This window comes from Leucopleurus acutus, assembly GCF_964270905.1.
Source record: "Leucopleurus acutus genome assembly, chromosome: 1".
NCBI lineage: Eukaryota > Metazoa > Chordata > Mammalia > Artiodactyla > Delphinidae > Leucopleurus > Leucopleurus acutus.
In genome coordinates this window covers 21,524,462-21,544,370 of record NC_139142.1, presented here as the reverse complement: position 1 = coordinate 21,544,370, position 19,909 = coordinate 21,524,462, and the positions used below count along the sequence as shown (strand labels likewise).

Below are 19,909 nucleotides of genomic sequence, written 5' to 3'. Positions count from 1 at the left end.
CAGTGTACAGGTCTTTCACCTCCCTGGTTGTGTTTATCCCTAGATATTTTTTTCTTTTTGATGCAGCTGTAAATGGGATTGTTTTCTTAATTTCTCCTTCTGATAGTTCACTATTAGTGTATAGAAACTCAACAGATTTTTGTATCTTGAAATTGACTGAATTCATTTATTAGTTCTAACAGTTTTTTGGTGGAGTCTATAGCATTTTCTATGTAATATCATATGCAAATCACCTGCAAATAGTGACAGTTTCCCTTCTTCCTTTCTGATTTGGATGTCTTTTATTTCTTTTTCTTGCCTAACTGCTCTGACTAGGACTTCCCATATCATGTTGAGGAAAAATGGTAGGAGTGAGCATGCTTGTCTTATTCCTAATCTTAGAGGAAAAGCTCCAGCCTTTCATTGATGAGTATGTTACCTGTGGGATTTTCATATATGTCCTTTATTAAGTTGAGGTACATTCCCTCTATACCAACTTAATGTTGAGACTTTTTATGTTGAATTTTGTCAAATGCTTTTTCAGCATCTATTGAGATGATCACATGACTTTTATCCTTCATTTTGTTAACATGGTGTATCACACTGACTGATTTGTAGATGTTGAACCTTCCTTGCATCCCTGGAATAAATCCCACTTGATCATGGTATATGATCTTTTCAATAAATTGCAAATTCAGTTTGCTAATATTTTGTTGAGGATTTCTGCATCTATGTTCATCAGGATGATACTGGCCTGTAATTTTCTTTTCTTGTGGCATCCTTGTCTGGTTTTGGTATCAGGGTAATGCTGGTCTTGTAAAATGAGTTTAGAAGTGTTTCCTCCTCTTCTATTTTTTAGAAGAGTTTGAGGATTGGTATTAATTCATTAATTGGTATTAATGTTTGGTAGAATGTACCCATGAAGCCATCTGGCCCTAGACTTTTGTTTATTGGCAAGTTTTTGATTATTGATTCAATCTCCTTACTAGTAATCAGTATGTTCAGATTTTCAATTTCTTCACAATTCAGTCTTAGAAGGTTGTGTGCTTCTAGGAATTTATCCATTTCTTCTAGATTGTCCAATTTGTAAATGTATAATTATTCATAGTAGTCTCTTATGATCCTTTATATTTCTGTTATCAGCTGTAACATCTATTTCTGATTTTATTTATTTGAGTCCTCTCTCTCGGTGAGTCTAACTAAAGGTCTGTCAATTTTGTTTCTCTCTTCAAATAACCAGCTTTTAGTTTCATTGATCTTTTCTATTGTCTTTTTAGTCTCTATTCATTTATTCCCACTCTGATCTTTGTATTTCCTTCCTTCTACTAACTTTGGGCTTCTTCTTGTTCCTTTAGGTGTAAAGTTGGTTTGTTTGAGATTTTTCCTTATTTCTTGATGTAGGCATTTCTCTCTATGTACTTCTTTCTTACAACTGCTTTTGCTGCATTCTACAAGTTTTGGTATGTTATATTTCCATTTTCATTTGTCTCAAGGTATTTTTCTAGTTCTCTTTTGATTTCTTCTTTGACCCATTGGTTGTTCAGTAGCATATTTAATCTCCATCTAATTGATTTCTAGTTTAATACCACTGTGGTCAAATTGGTTTTTAATAGTTTAATTTGACAACCTCTCTTAAAAAAAAAATTCACTAGGTGCGTTTTTCAAAAATAAATTTATCTATAATTAGTAATACTTATTTTATAGCTCTCAGTACTTGTGTTCATTAAAGTAGTTAATAATATTTCTCTGAAAAATATCTTATCTCTACCAGGTATGTGTATACATGTCATTTCATAGGAAATTTTATACTGGCAAATATTTCAAACAGCAATACCCTTTGTTCTCCCTGATGCTTCTAGACCATTTTTTTTGGTCTTTTCTCTGTAACTCCTTTTATGTCTATGCCATTGATTTGACCTTAGGCTTTTCTTCATTCCTCTTATCTACTGACCACCAGGACACTATCTTTTCAATATTGGTATCATGTTTACAACTACTCTCTTCTTCTTCCTCACATACAGTAACAACTTCCATATTGCTGACCTTTTTAATACCATGGCCCCACTGTATTAGAATTCACACTAATATTAGTATTTCTCTAATTATTACTTTCTCTCTAATTCTATTTTAGTTGTCTTCAGGACACCTGGCAACTGTTTTCTAAAAGGCCATCAATAATCTTCTAGTTACCATGTCAACAGCCTCTTGTCGTATGATTTATTACAATATCCCTTAGCTGATTTCCAGGACTTCACTCTCTCCCTTCCTTCCAATCATCTTTTAAGTATCACTGCCACTTCAGGCTTTCATGTTCAAAAGAGAAAATTATAGCCTGGAGAGGTTCCATGGCATGACCAAGGGCATATCACAGTTAAGTGACAAAGATGATTCTCTTGCCCCAGTCCAAGATGCTTTCTATTAATCAGGCTGTTTTATATAATAATGCAGAAATTCTCACTATATACAGGTATTTTCTTATCCCACTGCTAAAATTCCATGGTCTAACATACCTGTGCAGACAGTCTCCATGACACATTCTTAGCAAATCACTGTTCGGTGTCTGCTTGAGTATGGTTAAAAGTGGGGGGTAAAGAATTGCAAATTAAGTTATCCCTTCCTGGGATAGCTCTCTTATAACTCTTTCATACTTTACCCCTTACTAAAACTGCTTACTCCAAACTTCTACTTATTGATCGTAGTTCTGCCTTTTGGGAGTTAATTTAAAAAACAATCAAATACTTTGTATGTTTGAAAATCACTCCCATACCTTTCCTCTAGATCACTAACTTAAGCTATATATAAATTTAACATGTGTCAATTTTTTCTCACTTATTAAAACAAAATAGAGTACAATAAAGTGAAACAGTATTCAGGACAGAGACTCCAGCATTAAGTGGTCTTATAGCTCTGGTCTAATTACATTATGTAGATTATTACACCTAACACCTTAGGATGGATGATTTGAATGTCTAACAGATACAACACTTAACATGCCCAAAACCAGCCACTCTCCTTTCCCAAACTTGCTCCATCTGCAGCCTTTCCCATCCAAGTTGATGATATCTCCATGCTTCTGTCTGATTCCTCATCAAAAAAAATTCCTATACTCATTCTTGATCCCTCCTTTTCTACTGCACATACAAGAGTCAGGAAATCCTGTTGACTCTTCCTTCAGAACATCCAAGATCCAGCTGCTTCTCACCACTTCCAGTACTATCATCCTAGCCTCAGTCACCATTATCACTCACTTGGATTATGACAATACCCCTCTATTAACCTCATTTCAACCTTTGCTTCTTCTCTGCTCTCACAAAGAAAGCTAAGTAATCTTTTTAAGATTAAAATGTAAGTGATATCACTTTTGTCTATTTGAAACCTTCCAATAGCTTCCCAATTCACTCAGAGGAAGAGCCCATGTCCTCCTACACCATCTGCCTTCACCTAGCTCTGACTTAATCTACTACTATACTACTCTCCCAAGTCCAGTTACACTGGCCTCCTTTTTGCTCCTCACACACAACAGGCAGGTTATGCCACTGAGTAATGACAGGGCTAACTTTCTTCAAGTCTTTGTTCCTGTTCCGTTTTCCCACTCTAATAATTTCCCATACCAATTATCAGCTTCTAGCATAGCATATTAATTACAGTTGACCCTTGAACAGTATGGGTTTGGAAGTGCAGAGATCCACTTATACATAGGTATTTTTCAATAGTAAATACTACAGAATTAAGTGGTCTGTGGTTGGATGGCTACATCCATGTGAAGGAAGCGCAGATACAGAGGACTGCCTATATGTTACATGCTGATTAACCCCAGCATTGTACAAGAATCAACCGTAATTTATTTGTTGTTTGTTATGTTTTAACATCTGTCTCCCTCAACTAGAGTAAGCTTCTCAATAGCAGAGGTTGTTTTGTTTTGTTCACTGGTGTATCTCAAGTTCCTAGAATAGTACCCTGGGACATCATAGACACTCTGTAAGTATTTTTTGAATAAAAAGATGTCTCCTCTTTTCTTTGACTTCCTGTAGAGAAAGTATTAACTATCCTAAAATTGGATATACAAATTTATTTCCAGTACAAACCAAGTGACTACAACCTGAAAGACATGGAATTAAATAAACAAGTGACATATATATAAAATAAATAAATAAATGAGCAAACAAGTGCTGAGTAGCCAGAAAAAGGAATTCCACAGACAAGTAAAGAAACTGACTGCATTCTGCTGCAAGACAACTTGCAAAAAGCAAATGTAGAAAAGTTTCATTAATCAAATAATAGTCTATATACTAAGCACTGAAGTCATATTGAGTAATAAGTAGTAAATATTTTTACTTGAATAAAATCACAAAATACAACTTAACAATTCATTGGCCTTAAATTAAGCCCTTCCTGAAGGAGTGTCCTGAGTGCCAGGAAAAAGGCCTCTGAAATTTCCTAATGACAAACATATTAAATAAAATTACCTGCAAATAAGGCTGAAGACTCAATACCTGATGCCATACTTATGGGAGAACCCTGCCTCATTATTAAGTTTAAGGTTCTCATTTGATTAGCAATACAGTAACTCTATGATTGCTTCTAAAATTGACTCGTTGTTGAAATTCTAAAGTTTAGTCTTTAAAAATAAACTCCTGAAGTTCAAGTTGCCTCAAACCACAACCATGCCCATTTCAGAACACACCATTCTTTACTGTTGGCTAAAACATCAAGACTCAACCCTCCAGTCTCCAGAACTCATTTGATTATAAAAATTAGATCTCTGCAAACTTTATAACTGTTTATCATTCAACACACTATTTAAATCTATTTTTTAATTTCTTAGTTTAAAACATTAAAATATTGTCTCTTGGAGCAAAACAACCAATTTTAACATTTAAAATATTAAGTGTACAAAGGAGAATACAACTAGTCACTTATAATATGAAAATACTTAGAAGCATATTCTTAAGTCAAGCTAAGGTAAAGGTCCTCTCTTGACTGATAAATCTGACATCTTGCTATCATGAAACTGTGCCCTGGATAATTTGGCTGCCAAGAGGTTCCCTTGAGTCTTCCTGGCAATAAAGATTTACTGGTATCTCCCATTGTTTTAACTTTAATACGCTTCCTCTATGTGCATGTAACGAGAAATTACTTTTATTATAATGTGCTTGGTGTAGGGTATTAAAAGTGCTTACTTAGCAGTCATAATGTACAAAAGTGGATGCCTGATAACTCTGAATCAATGACCTCACTAATTTAATTCTATAATTTCACGGGTATTCAACTCTCTTGACTTTACCTTTTCATTAGGAAATGATAAGATTTATTTTCTTAACATTTTCCCTATAGATCTGGTTTGCAGTAAACATGGCTATTTATAATATTCATTTCTATAAAAGCAACACAAATTTAAGATTTTCATCATTTGTAAAGGAGGGCATGCAGGGCACAAATCTTGTATAATAATGACTTCAGTTCCAGTACCTGACACATTTAGGCACTTAATAAATATATGTTTACTGAATGAGTAGTGCTTATAAACAAAACCCAACTACTTCTGTTAGAGTTTTCAGCACATTTTAAAGACCTCTGCTAAAATTAAATTATAAAAATGCAATATAATTTGTGGATTTACTATAAATTTAATGATTATAACCAGAAAAAAATTTATTCCAAATTAAATGTTTCAGCAAATAACCAAAATTTTAACAATGCCAATAACTATAACAAAAATACTTGGGAAGTAGCATCCTTTTTAAGAATTAAGATATCAAGGAATCAATAACTAATTCTCATAGAACCTAGTTTAAAAACTTTTTACTGCTACCAAAGTACAGCAAAGCTAAATAATTTAAAACAATTTTCAGTAAAAATTATCTTTTGTTAGTTATCAATCTTGTTTTTTGCCGTTGTTCTTTTCTCCTTAGCAATAAAAAAAGGTTACAGAAATTTAATTAAAGCCTTTTAGTTTTGAGGTAGTTGAAGTCAGAGGGAAAACAGGGTTATCCCACTGAGTTACTATTCATGTTAAAGGACAACCACAAAGTAGCTTTACTTTGTTAACAGGTTGGGAGACAGTCTAAATTGAAAACAACATACTTCCCATGAGTTCTTTCATAACTTTTTTTTCAACTGTAAAGTTATACAAATTAATTTCTCATTCTATTAAAATAATCTAACTAAACTATAACATTGTTTTCATTCACACTGTTTATACTGAATATAAGAGGCATCAATCAGCTGACCAAATGCTTGAACAAGGCAGACAGGATGGTTTAGGGAAGAAATTACAACAGAAAAAATGTCAGTAACCTGATCATAAAACCCTTACCTTATCATATTGGCATACAACAACATTTTCTGTATCAAAGAGTTCCTGTCCTTCCTCATCACTCACATCATCTTCACTATTGAGGGGTTCCTAAAAATGAAAAAGGGAGAATTCATTTACTTATACTTCATGTATTACTAGAAAAGGCCCTTCTAATATTCAGAGAAAAGAAACACAAAGACCTTGATGTTCTTTGAGAACCAAGGGCCAGACAGATGCATATATACCATGAATATATTGTTAACTGGCTGTGTTAAGACTCTACCAATGTCACTGAAATTCCAGCAAGAAATTAAATACAATAATTAAAATAGTTAAGCTATATAATTTATAAGCCTGAAAAGATGTTTAACTTTACTTCCTTTATTCTTTCCTAATAGTACGAAAAGATGATTCTCTTTAGTAACTGTTTTAAGATGCCTAGAAGTAGACCTAACAAAATATGAAGGTTTAATGAGATAATGGTAGTATGTACCACCAAAAGCAGCAGTGTAAAAGGGAAAACAATGGTGAAACTGGCATAGGAAAACAGGGTTATAAAACAGCTTGGCAGCCTGGATAGTCTTTACATTAAGGACTAGGACTAGGGATACAAATTAGTATTAGTGGAGGCTTAGAGCATAGTTAAGGCAATCATATTTAAAAAGAAGGAGAGGATCTCGGTCTCAGTATCAAAGAGAATTAAAGGCCAAGATCTAACTAGAGCATAAAATGACCAACTAAATTAACCTTGACCTCAGTCATGGCAGAAAATAAAACATATAACTCTGATTTCTAATTAATGAAGAAAGAGAAGCTAGGACAAAATGAAGGTGGAAAGAAAAATAATCAAGATGATATTAAGTCTAGGCCTATACCTACTCACACACATGTATATGTATATATATTCTTTAATTTAAAATAGGTATCACCAATGTAAATGTAAAAAGAAAATTTACTGAGGTAAAATTCACCATTTAAACCATTCTAAGGTGTACAATTTGCACTTAGTACATTCATAATGTGTGCAATTACCACCACTATTGCCATTTCTAAGCAATATTATAGAGCTTAGGCAACAAGGCAAGAAAAACTACTTTTTCACTTTTGATTTGACTGCCTACAGAAAAAGCATGAAAGAATCAAAAGAGGCCACCTGGTAAATAAAGATGACGGTAGCCCCCAGCGCCCCCACCTGAAAACCCCATTTCCCTTGATCAACCCGCCGTGTCCAGGGAAGGAGCTGGGAAGCACAGCGAGGTTGCCTTAAGTACACATGGGAAATCAAGAACTACGATATTTTTCTCTGTTCAAACAGCTTTTTAAAATTTGCTATGGTGTTTATAACAAAAAAGAAAATTGAAAAAAAAAATAAGTGGAGTAGCAGAAGCCTTTTGCTACTCATCATTAATCAAGGAAATAAAAATTAAAACCGAAATGAAACAAAAGTTTCTACCTACCAGACGCAAAAATTAAGCAGCCTGACAATGTCAAGTATTGGTGAAGATGTATAGACATATGCACCATTATACACACTGACTGCCAGAAGTGTAATTAGTACAACTATGTGGCATTTTATCGTAAGTTGAAGATAGGCATGTCTTATGATTCAGCAATTCAAGGTTTAGGTACAACACTTAGAGAAACTCTTACATGTGTCCCCAGAAGACACATACCAAAATATTTTATAACTGTAATGGTTAACAAGTAGAAACAACCCTAATGCCCAACACATCACAAAAATGGATAAATTTTTAACATTTAACAGTGAAAATAATTATATGTATATGCAACAACTCAGATGAACCTCAGGAATACCATGTCGGCAAAAAAAATCAACTTGCAAAAGAATACACAATTATTTCACTTTATTATAAACAGACATGTAAAACAAAACAATATGCTCCTTAGGAATATAAATACATATGGTAAAATATAAAGGTAAGTTAGCGATAAACACAAAATTCATGAGCAAGGTTACTCTGATGGCAGAAGGAAGAGGATGGGGATTGGAGACGGGCACCCAGGGGACTTTATTTAGGCAGTGGTATTTTTTTTTTTTAACTAGATGTGGACATTGGGTTTTTTATATCATAAAATATTTTTGTTTCATTTATTCAATATTTAATAAAACAGTATTCTTTAAAACAACATTACTTAGATCAGCAGTTCCCAACCTTTTTGGCACCAGGGACCAGTTTCATGAAGACAATTTTATCATGGATAAAAAATTGGAAGGGGAGGGGCCTCCCTGGTGGTGCAGTGGTTAAGAATCCGCCTGCCAATGCAGGGGACACGGGTTCGATCCCTGGTCTGGGAAGATCCCACATGCCGTGGAGCAACTAAGCCCGTGCGCCACAACTACTGAAGCCCACACGCCGTGCTCCGCAATAAGAGAAGCCACTGCAATGAGCAGCCCGCGCACCGCAATGAGGACTCAGCGCAGCCAAAAAAAAAAAAAATTGGCGGGGGATAGTTCAGACGGTAATGGAAGCGATGGGGAGTGGCAGAGGAAGCTTCGCATGCTCACCTGCCGCTCACCTCCTGCTGTACGGCCCAGTTCCTAACAGGCCACAGACCAGTACCAGTACACGGACCAGGGGTTGGGGATCCCTGACTTAGATAATTTAGAAGAAGTTTGTACTAAGATAAACCAGAAGATTACATCTTCGGCTGCAGAAGGCAATTAATAGTGAAAACTGTGGTAAGACAAACACCATCTTGAATACAAGTAACTAAGCTGGAATACTGAGGAAAACAAAGATATAATCACATGCTTCTAAAAATACACAACAAAAAATCAATAAGAAAGAATGGTTTGATCAGGAAACTTGCACAAGCTTCTTAGATAGCCTCATCCACCAAAGGGCAGACAGCAGAAGCAAGAAGAACTACAATCCTGCAGCCTGTGGAACAAAAACCACATTCACAGAAAGACAGACAAGATGAAAAGGCAGAGGGCTATGTACCAGATGCAGGAACAAGATAAAACCCCAGAAAAACAACTAAATGAAAAGGAGATAGGCAACCCTCCAGAAAAAGAATTCAGAATAATGATAGTGAAGATGATCCAGGACCTCAGAAAAAGAATGGAGGCAAAGGTCGAGAAGATACAAGAAATGTTTAACAAAGATCTAGAAAAATTAGAGAGCAAACAGAGATGAACAACACAATAACTGAAATGAAAACTACACTACAAGGAAGCAACAGCAGAATAATTGAGGCAGAAGAATGGATAAATGACCTGGAAGACAGAATGGTGGAATTCACTGCTGTGGAAGAGAATGAAGAAAAAAAGAATGAAAAGTAATGAAGATAGCCTAAGAGACCTCTGGGACAACATTAAACACAACAACATTCACATTATAGGGGTCCCAGAAGAAGAGAGAAAGGACCCAAGAAAATATTTGAAGAGATTATAGTCGAAAACTTCCCTAACATGGGAAAGGAAATAGCCACCCAAGTCCACGAAGCGCAGAGAGTCTCATACAGGATAAACACAAGGAGAAACAAACCGAGACACACAGTAATCAAACTGGCAAAAATTAAAGACAAAGAAAATTACTGAAAGAAGCAAGGGAAAAATGACAAATAACATACAAGGGAGCTCCCATAAGGTTAACAGCTAATTTCCCAGCAGAAACTCTACAAGCCAGAAGGGAGTGGCATGATATACTTAGATGAAAGGGAAGAACCTACAACCAAGATTACTCTACCCAGCAAGGATCTCACTCAGATTCGACGGAGAATTCAAAAGCTTTAGTGACAAGCAAAAGTTCAGAGAATTCAGCACCACCAAACCAGCTCTACAACAAATGCTAAAGGAACTTCTCTAAGTGGGAAACACAAGAGAAGAAAAGGACCTAGAAAACAAACACAAAACAATTAAGAAAATGGTAATAGGAACAAACATATCAATAATTACCTTAAAATGTGAATGGATTAAATGCTCCAACCAAAAGACACAGGCTTGCTGAATGGATACAAAAACAAGACCCATATATATGCTGTCTACAAGAGATCCACTTCAGACCTAGGGACACATTCAGACTGAAAGTGAGGGGATGGAAAAAGATATTCCATGCAAATGGCAATCAAAAGAAAGCTGGAGTAGCAATACTCATATCAGATAAAATACTTTTAAAATAAAGAATGTTACAAGAGACAAGGAAGGACACTACATAATGATCAAGGGATCAACCCAAGAAGAAGATATAACAATTATAAATATACATGCACTCAACATAGGAGCACCCCAATACACAAGGCAACTGCTAAGAGCTATAAAAGAGGAAATCGACAGCAACACCATAATAGTGGGGACTTTTAACACCTCACTTACACCAATGGACAGATCATCCAAACAGAAAATTAATAAGTAAACACAAGCTTTAAATGACACAACAGACCAGATAGATTTAATTGATATTTATAGGACATTCCATCCCAAAACAGCAGATTACACTTTCTTCTCAAGTGCGCATGGAACATTCTCCAGGATAGATCACATCTTGGGTCACAAATTAAGCCTCAGTAAATTTAAGAAAATTGAAATCATATCAAGCATCTTTTCTGACCACGCTATGAGAGTAGAAATCAATTACAGGGGAAAAAAATGTAAAAACCACAAACACATGGAGGCTAAACAATATGTTACTAAATAACCAAGAGATCACTGAAGAAATCAAAGAGGAAATCAAAGAATACCTGGAGACAAATGATAATGAAAACACGACGATCCAAAACCTATGGGATGCAGCAAAAGCACTTCTAAGAGGGAAGTTTATAGCTATACACGCCTACCTCAAGAAACAAGAAAAATCTCAAATAAACAATCTAAACTTACACCTAAAGGAACTAGAGAAAGAACAAAGAAAACCCAAAGTTAGCAGAAGGAAAAAAATCATAAACATCAGAGCAGAAATAAATGAAATAGAAACAAAGAAAACAATAGCAAAGATCAATTAAAGTAAAAGCTGGTTCTCTGAGTAGATAAAATTGATAAACCATTAGCCAGATCCATCAAGAAAAAGAGGGAGAGGACTCAAAACAATAAAATTAGAAATGAAAAAGGAGAAGCTACAACAGTCACCACAGAAATACAAAGCATCCTAAGAGACTACTACAAGCAACTCTATGCCAATAAAACGGACAACCTGGAAGAAATGGACAAATTCTTAGAAAGGTATAACCTTCCAAGACTGAAGCAGGAATAGAAAATATGAACAGACCAATCACAATTAATGAAATTGAAACTGTGATTAAAAATCTTCCAACAAACAAAAGTCCAGGACCAGATGGCTTCACAGGTGAATTCTATCAAATATTTAGAGAAGCGCCAACACCCATCCTTCTCAAATTCTTCCAAAACACTGCAGAGGAAGGAAGACCCCCAAACTCATTCGATGAGGCCACCATCACCCTGATACCAAAACCAGACAAAAATACTAAAAAAAAAGAAAATTACAGGCCAATATCACCAATGAATATACATGCAAAAATCCTCAATAAAACACTAGCAAACAGAATCCAACAACACATTAAAAGGATCATACACCATGATCAAGTGGGATTTATCCCAGGGATTCAAGGATTCTTCAATATATGCAAATCAATCAATGTGATACACCATGTTAACCAATTGAAGAATAAAAAACATATGATCATCTCAATAGATGCAGAAAAAGTTTCTGACAAAATTCAACACCCATTTATGACAAAAACTCTCCAGAAAGTGGGCATACAGGGAAACTACCTCAACATAATAAAGGCCATATACGACAAACCCACAGTAAACATCATTCTCAATGGTGGAAAACTGAAAGCATTTCCTCTAAGATCAGGAACAAGACAAGGATGTCCACTCTCACCTCTATTATTCAACATAGTTTTGGAAGTCCTAGCCATGGCAATCAGAGAAGAAAAAGAAATAAAAGGAGCACAAACTGGAAAAGAAGAAGTAAAACTGTCATTGTTTGCAGATGACATGATACTATACATAGAGAATCTTAAATATGCCACCAGAAAACTACTAGAGCTAATCAATGAATTCGGTAAAGTTGCAGGATACAAAATTAATGCACAGAAATCTCTTTCATTCCTTTACACTACTGATGAAAATTCTGAAAGAGAAATTAAGGAAACACTCCCATTTACAAACAAAAAGAATAAAATAGCTAGGAATAAACTTACCTAGGGAGACAAAGACCTGTATGCAGAAAACTATAAGACACTGTTGAAAGAAATTAAAGATGATACCAACAGATGGAGACATATACCATGTTCTTGGATTGGAAGAATCAATATTGTGAAAATGACTACACTACCCAAAGCAATCTACAGATTCAATGCAATCCCTATCAAATTACCAATGGCATGTTTTACAGAACTAGAACAGAAAATCTTAAAATCTGTACGGAGACAAAAAAGACCCCGAATAGCAAAGCAGTCTTGAGGGGAAAAAACAGAGCTGATGGAATCAGTCACCCTGACTTCAGACTATACTACAAAGCTACAATAATCAAGACAATATGGTACTGGCACAGAAACAGAAATATAGATCAATGGAACAGGAGAGAAAGCCCAGAGATAAACCCACACACCTATGGTCAACTAATCTATGACAAAGGAGGCAAGGATATCCAATGGAGAAAAGATAGTCTCTTCTTCAATAAGTGGTGTTGGGAAAACTGGACAGCTACATGTAAAAGAATGAAATTAGAACACTCCCTAACATCATACACACACAAAAAACTCAACATGGATTAGAGACCTAAATGGAATACCAACACTGTAAAACTCTTAAAGGAAAACATAGGAAGAACACTCTGACATAAATCACAGCAAGATCATTTTTGATCCACCTCCTGGAGTAATGGAAATAAAAATAAACAAATGGGACATAATGAAACTTCAAAGCTTTTGCAAAGCAAAGGAAACTACAAACAAGGCGAAAAGACAACCCTCAGAATGGGAGAAAATATTTGCAAACAAATCAATGGAAAAAGTATTAATCTCCAAAATATATAAGCAGCTCATGCAGCTTAATAGTAAAAAAACAAGCCATCCAAAAATGGGCAGAAGACCTAAAGAGACATTTCTCCAAAGAGGACATACAGATGGCCAAGAAACACATGAAAAGATGCTCAACATCACCAATTATTAGAGAAATGCAAATAAAAACTACTATGAGGTATCACCTCACACCAGTTAGAATGGGCATCATCAGAAAATCTACAAACAACAAATGCTGGAGAGGGTGTGGAGAAAAGGGAACCCTCTTGCACTGTTGGTGGGAATGTAAATTGATACAGCCACTATGGAGAACAGTATGGAGGTTCCTTAAAAAACGAAAAATAGAACTTCCATACCACCCAGCAATCCCACTACTGGGCATATACCTTGAGAAAATCATAATTCAAAAAGACACATGCACCCCAATGTTCAATGAAGCACTATTTACAATAGCCAGGTCATGGAAGCAACCTAAATGCCCATCGACAGACGAATGGATAAAGAAGATGTGGTACATACATACAATGGAATATTACTCAGCCATAAAAAGGAACAAAATTGGGTCATTTGTAGAGATGTGGATGGATCTAGAGACTGTCATACAGACCGAAGTATGTCAGAAAGAGAAAAACAAATGTCATATATTAACGCATATATGTGGAACATAGAAAAATGGTACAGATGAACCAGTTTGCAGGGCAGAAATTGAGACACAGATGTAGAGAACAAACATATGGACACCAAGGGGGGAAAGTGGCGGTGGGTGGGGGTGTGCTGAATTGGGAGATTGGGATTGACATGTATACATTGATGTGTAGAAAATGGATGACTAGTAAGAACCTGCTGTATAAAAAAATAAATAAAATTTTAAAATTAAAAAGAAGATAAAGTATGGTTTGTTTAACTGAAGATAGACATTAAGAGTAGATAAGGTTATCTACGGAACTGGTATGGAATACAGAACAAAAGGAGGTTTTGAATAAATCGGTCACATTTAGCTTTTTCTTAAGTTTCTTCCCTTTCGAAATGTTGTTTTAAATTACTGAAGGAAAAGATTACCTCATCTATCTGTTCTACCAATGTTTAATCTTTAAGCTACATCATGATGAATGCATAAGCCAAAGAATGAGAATTACATGCACTGTCTCCATCACCTTTATAAGTACAACTTAATTTGGTATTCATTCATTTTTTTGTTACCAGCTATAGAAATATTTTATAAAGATAAATACATCCAGAACAATCTAAAAATCTTAGGGTACAGTACCCTAACAGCCTCTAAGAAAATATAGTTCATCAGTTTGGTACCAAGTAAAAGAAGAAATGATTGAGTAGTTTCTTACTTCTAGTCTTTTACTAGAAACTTACCTCTTCTACCTGCCCATCTTCAGCTCCATCTTTCTCTTTGTCTTCTTCCTCCTCATCATCATAGTCTTCTTCTTCATCTTCATCTTCTTCAGATGACGTATCCCCAGTCCCATCAACCTGCAACACCAGCGGGGCTTGCTGTTGAGCAGGCTGGGCCTGTGGCTGCTGTTGGCCAGCTGCGGTTAGCTGTGCTTGTGCTGGTGTAGGTGCTGCCACTGTTGTAGGTATAACTTGAGTCTTATTTCCTGTAAATAAGATTTGCTGGGGCTGGATGATAACACCTGTTTGTGGTGAAATCCCTCCAGGAAGAGGGGCCAGTACCTAAGGCAAAAGAAAAACTACAGATTAGTAACCAGCTAGAGGATCAAGTAGCTCAGTTTCATTGCTTGGCACACTGAAATAGGCCCCAATGCTAAAGAATCACCCCAAATTGCCATATCTCACACATAGTTAAAACTACCAAAGCACAGGAGGAATGTTTAGTGAGTGTACTGATCCACTAAATTTTCATTTTACCATTCAAATTTCTAAAGGAAAAAGATTTTCTGAAGATAACTGCTCCATTAATCAAGTACTTGCTATGTATATGCCAGACTCCAGGCTAAGAGTTACACGTTATTAGTTTATATGCTTGAGGTATAGAGGTTTAATAACTTGCAAAGCTTGCAGTCAAGTCACTAAGAGGCAAAATGTGAACCTAGGTTTTCTGGTTCTGCTCTTATTATGCTACACTGCCTCCCTATGAAGAACACTGCCCTGAACTCTGAAGCCCTGGGTTCCAGTTTTGTCTAAGATCACAGATAAAGATGTAGCAGAGGCAAGTCTTTAACCTCTCTTCACTGTTAGATTAGGGTCAATGGTTCTCAATGCTGGCTACAAATTATAACAACCTAGTAACTTAAAAATGCTGATACCTGGGCTTCCCTGGTGGCGCAGTGGTTGAGCGTCCGCCTGCCAATGCAGGGGACACGGGTTTGTGCCCCAGTCCAGGAAGATCCCACATGCCACGGAGCGGCTGGGCCCGTGAGCCATGGCCGCGGAGCCTGTGCTCCACAACAGGAGAGGCCACAATAGTGAGAGGCCCGCATACCACAAAAAAACAAAACAAAACAAAAAAAAAACAACTGATACCTAAGTCCCCACTCCTAATATTGATTTAATTGGTACAAGATGACATCTATTCATTTTATTTAAAGTTCCCCAGGTAATCCTAATCATGCAACCAAAGCTGTGAACCACCAGATCAGATGATTTCTAAAGTTCCTTCCAGCCTCTGCATCCTAGGATTCTAAAGTAAACCACAACTCAAAAAGAACCTATTAACAAATAGTAATTATATCTATTATAATGAACATATTTATAATTATAGTTACTAAATAAAAAGCAGAGAATGCCTAGAGATAAATTAAAAGCACTAAATGGCAATTCCTTGTCATTAGGTTCAAGGAAAGCAAAAATAATAAGACTATTTCTTTTAAGAAGTTTACAGATTAATGATGCAATAGACAAAGCAATAGCAACTCAAAAAGACAGAAGATGTCTGAGAACTGCAATATATAGCATTATGAAAAGACAGGAGAGAATACTAAATTCAGCTTGGGGGGACAAGGCCTGGTCAGGGAAGCCTTCCTAGTAGGCAACAGTTGAGCTTCTATTTGTGTTTTGGGAGATTAGCCAGGCTTTTTCTGTTTGGTTTGTTTGTTTGCGGGGGACTGGAGAGAACTGCTAGAAGGAAGGCCAAAGGTGGCATTCTAAACAGAACAGCATCAAGTGAAACCCAGAAGTACCAACAGGACAAATTTGGAAGGCTGTAAGTAGGCTGGATTAATGTTCCTCCTCTGTATCTCTATCATTGTACTATCATATTAACGTTATTTGTTTATGTATCTGTCTCTTTTTCAAAGTACACAAGTTTCTCAAGAAAATAACCGTTTCTTTCATCTTTGTCCTCACAGTACAAGAGTTTAACACCTGGCACACAAGCATGTGCAAATATTTGTCAACTTTGATATAAACAGCAGCTGAACCAGGTAACAACTGGAAGCATGGCAAAAAATAAAATGTGGAAAAATTTTAAAAAAAAGAACCCAAAAAAGATCTCATAACCCACACTGAGGAGTTTACACTTTTTCCAATAAGCAATGGGAAATCATTAAAAGATTTTAAGATTTTTAGAACAATGATTATAAATATAGAGTAGCAGTCAAGTTAGGAGGGCACAAGGCTGGAGGCAGGGAAGTCAATTAAGAGGATAACACAGTATTTTAAGTGAGAAATTATGAGAGCATGAACTAAGGAAATGACAAAAGAGAGTGTGGGAAAAGAAAACTAGTTTCAAATATATTAACGGACTGAAAGCATGTTTAAACTGCAATCTAAAAAAAAGAAACTATTAAGAAGAATTGGTAGGATTTCATGATACCTTGGATATTAGAGATAAGCAAAAGGGAGGATTCCACATACCCCCTTCCAGACAATACATAACCATCATGAAACCAGACTCATGCCTGCTTCGTTCACTCCTAAATCTCTATAGTCTCTTGCAAAGACTCTGATACGTAGCCACCCAATAAATGTGTGTTGAATGAATGCTGATTAGGAGGCTGGATGGAGAGTGGTGCCACTTATAAAAAGCGGGGGGGAGGATGATAAAGGATGAGTAGGGATAACAATTTAGTCTTAAACATACTGTAAGTTAAGCTGTGAGGTGTACAGGAGGAATTCAGAATGACAGGTTGTGTAGTATTAGAGAAGAGTCTAAGAATTTGTATAGACAAAGCTATGGAAAAAGGGATGGTAAACACCCAGAGAATTCATACAGAGGCAGAAAAAAAAGAACCCCATGGTGGTCAAAACTTAAAGATTTTTACCTGTTGTATAACAGGAGCTTGTACTCCACCAGGCTGCATTTGTGGTATAACCTGTTGTTGTAGAACTACTGACTGCTGAGGCTGAAAGATATACTGGGCACCATTGGCTGCTCTGACCACTTGAAGAAGCTGGCCTAAAGTAAAAAGCATGTATTCCAAATTACCACTTTAGCAGTGACCACCTCAAAACAAACAAATTCATAGTGAATGTCAGACCATGGTGAATGACAAAAATTACTAAGAAGGCTAACAATTTTATTAAGGGCTGTCATCCATACACAGTAAACTATAGTCCTTACCTTCTCTGACTTTACAACATGCTCTAATACATTGCTTAATATGTTTTATTTTCCTTATAAAGCTGTTTCCAACAAAGTTTTAACAACAGATTATGAGAGTTGATTAAAAGTGTAAATTATCTTCACTAACAAGTCATGAGAGAGGAATAAGTAACATCAGCAGACATTTCAGGGGCTGTTCATTTTTAAAGATTTAAAGAAACAAAAGTATAATAATGCATTAATATCTTGAACAAAAGCACAGCATTCCATAGCTTCAAGATGACTTAAAAAGCAGTAAGAGTTTGCTGAACCAATTATTATTGCCACATAACACTAACAGTATGACTGGCTTATACCAAATCCCTCTAATATATTGTTTTAAATGATGCAGAATGTTGAATTAATTAAGTAGTAAGCAATTATATCTCATTAAAATATGTAGCAAGCTGCTAAATTTGTTCTTCAAACATTTAGAAATTAACAAAACAAGAAATTGTATAATCATTGTACTTTTTTTTTAACATCTTTATTGGAGTATAATTGCTTTACAATGGTGTGTTAGTTTCTTATTTATAACAAAGTGAATCAGCCATACGTACACTTATATCCCCATATCCCCTCCCTCTTGTGTCTCCCTCCCACCCTCCCTATCCCACCCCTCTAGGTGGTCAAAAAGGACCGAGCTGATCTCCCTGTGCTATGCGGCTGCTTCCCACTAGTTATCGGTTTTACATTTGGTAGTGTATATATGTCCATGCCACTCTCTCACTTCGTCCCAGCTTACTCCTCCCCTTCCCCGTGTCCTTAAGTCCATTCTCTACATCTGCGTCTTTACTCCTGTCCTACCCCTAGGTTCTTCAGAACCATTTTTTTTTTTTAGATTCCATATATATGTTAGCATACGGTATTTGTTTTTCTCTTTCCGACTTACTTCACTCTGTATGACAGACTCTAGGTCCACCCACCTCACTACAAATAACTCAGTTTCATTTCTTTTTATGGCTGAGTAATATTTCATTGTATATATGTGCCACATCTTCTTTATCCATTCATCTGTCGATGGACACTTAAGTTGCTTCCATGTCCTGGCTATTGTAAATAGTGTTGCAATGAACACTGTGGTACATGACTCTTTGAATTATAGTTTTCTCAGGGTATACGCCCAGTAGTGGGATTGCTGAGTCGTATGGTGGTTTTATTTTTAGTTTTTTAAGGAACCTCCATACTGTTTTCCATAGTGGCTGCACCAATCTACATTCCCACCAGCAGTGTAGGAGGGTTTCCTTTTCTCCACACCCTCTCCAGCGTTTATTGTTTGTAGATTTTTTGATGATGGCCATTCTGACTGGTGTGAGGTGATACACCTTACTTTAGTTTTGATTTGCAAGAAATTGTATAATTAAATTACAGAGAAAATACTTAAAATCCAGGTAAATAAATTCTTCAAACATTATTATTAAAAGTAAATTTTGCCTGCTATGGAGAGATACTATATAAAATAGAATGTAATAAATTTGCTCTTAAGATACTATAGGATTTAGTTTGATATCACAAATTAGTTCAAATAAGTTGTTTAACTTATTTGGTAAGTTAAAAGTGTTTAGCAAAAAACCAAGTAAATAAGCACTTCTAGGGCTTCCCTGGTGGTGCAGTGATTGAGAGTCCGCCTGCCGATGCAGGGGACACAGTTTCGTGCTCCGGTCCGGGAAGATCCCACATGCCGTGGAAGAGGCTGGGCCCGTGAGCCACGGCCGCTGAGCCTGCGTGTCCGGAGCCTGTGCTCCACAACGGGAGAGGCCACAACAGTGAGAGGCCCGCGTACAGCAACAACAAAAAAAGCACTTCTCTATAATCATACTTCATTCAATAAATAGGATTCCATTCATGGATCAAAAGTTCAAGTGCAATTCTCATCTTCTCTACTGCATCCTCAGCAGTGATTACGGTTTAATATGCCATGGTCCTCAAATCATCTTATTTTAATAACGTAAGCCAAATGGTAAAAGAAGTATTAATATCTTCTGTCTTTCAATGAAGACAAAACAAAGGCTAGACAGTACAATTTTCTGAGTTATATAAATAATGGATCAGTTATTCCTAAT

At 36.1% G+C, this 19,909-nt stretch overlaps 1 protein-coding gene across 1 annotated transcript in view; it reads right to left on the bottom strand.

The window, feature by feature from the left end:
• Positions 1–19,909, bottom strand: part of GTF2A1 (general transcription factor IIA subunit 1) — a 45,218-nt gene that overhangs the window by 6,015 nt on the left and 19,294 nt on the right. Inside the window, exons 6-8 of the mRNA XM_082846232.1 lie at positions 17,527–17,660; positions 14,657–14,977; positions 6,296–6,385 (exon numbers count right to left, since the gene is read on the bottom strand). Coding sequence (XP_082702358.1) covers positions 6,296–6,385; positions 14,657–14,977; positions 17,527–17,660 — 545 coding nt within the window. The remainder of the gene's footprint in view (positions 1–6,295; positions 6,386–14,656; positions 14,978–17,526; positions 17,661–19,909) is intronic.